This window comes from Myotis brandtii, unplaced genomic scaffold, assembly GCF_000412655.1.
Source record: "Myotis brandtii unplaced genomic scaffold, ASM41265v1 scaffold819, whole genome shotgun sequence".
In the NCBI taxonomy this organism is placed as follows: domain Eukaryota; kingdom Metazoa; phylum Chordata; class Mammalia; order Chiroptera; family Vespertilionidae; genus Myotis; species Myotis brandtii.
Window position 1 is genome coordinate 369910 of NW_005371320.1, and position 745 is coordinate 370654.

Genomic DNA, 745 nt, shown 5'->3' on the forward strand with positions numbered 1-745 from the left:
GAGGAACAACTGTAATAATCTGAACAATAAAGATTTAATTTAAAAAAAAAAGAAAAACAAAATAAGAAAACGCAGTGAGCCAGTACTAAGATCTTCCGCCCAACTCCTTAGGGAAAGTGCCCTCTGGAGACGTGTGGGAGGAGAGCGTCCGCGTGTGAACAGTGAACCCCCTAAGGCCTCGCCAGCTCCCCAGTCGGGCGGGTACCTGGCGCTTGATGGAGACCAGCTCCATGTCCAGCTGGCGCAGCACCGTGGTGGCCGCGGTGGCGTTCGCAGACACGGCCTCCACGTCTTCTTGGGAGAGGAACATTCCCTTCGGAGGTTTCCTCTTGGCTCTGTTCTTGGCTTGGGTGCTATGCTTTTCTTTCTTGATCTGAGGGACTGTCTCAGCAGGGGGCACCTGCACAATACACAGATTTGGATGAATGTGACACCAAGACACTTAAAATGCCAAATGGACAGTAAACGCGTATTTCCTCACCACGGCTCCACACAGTCCATGACAAACACCAGGCTGCATCGTCACCGCACCTGCCCGTCCTAACAGGAAGGCAGGCAGGGACTCCGGCTGCTGGGCTCTGCCCGGACGCCTGGCAGAGGACCGCTCCCTGCCCACGGCTGCACCCTCACTCTCACTCGGAGGCTCTGACAGCAGCGCCTCCGCTCCCTGCAGTGACGGGAGGCACCTGTGCCCTGCGCTGCACACAGAGGGTAGGAGCTGCCTGTCCTCACAGGCCCCACCGTA

General features: G+C 56.9%; 1 protein-coding gene across 2 annotated transcripts in view; it reads right to left on the bottom strand.

Moving 5' to 3' along the window:
• Nucleotides 1–745, bottom strand: part of RCOR1 (REST corepressor 1) — a 43474-nt gene that overhangs the window by 11386 nt on the left and 31343 nt on the right. For both annotated transcript variants that reach the window (XM_014531626.1, XM_014531625.1), the window contains one exon: nt 206–400. In XM_014531626.1, the coding sequence (XP_014387112.1) occupies nt 206–400 (195 nt within the window). The remainder of the gene's footprint in view (nt 1–205; nt 401–745) is intronic.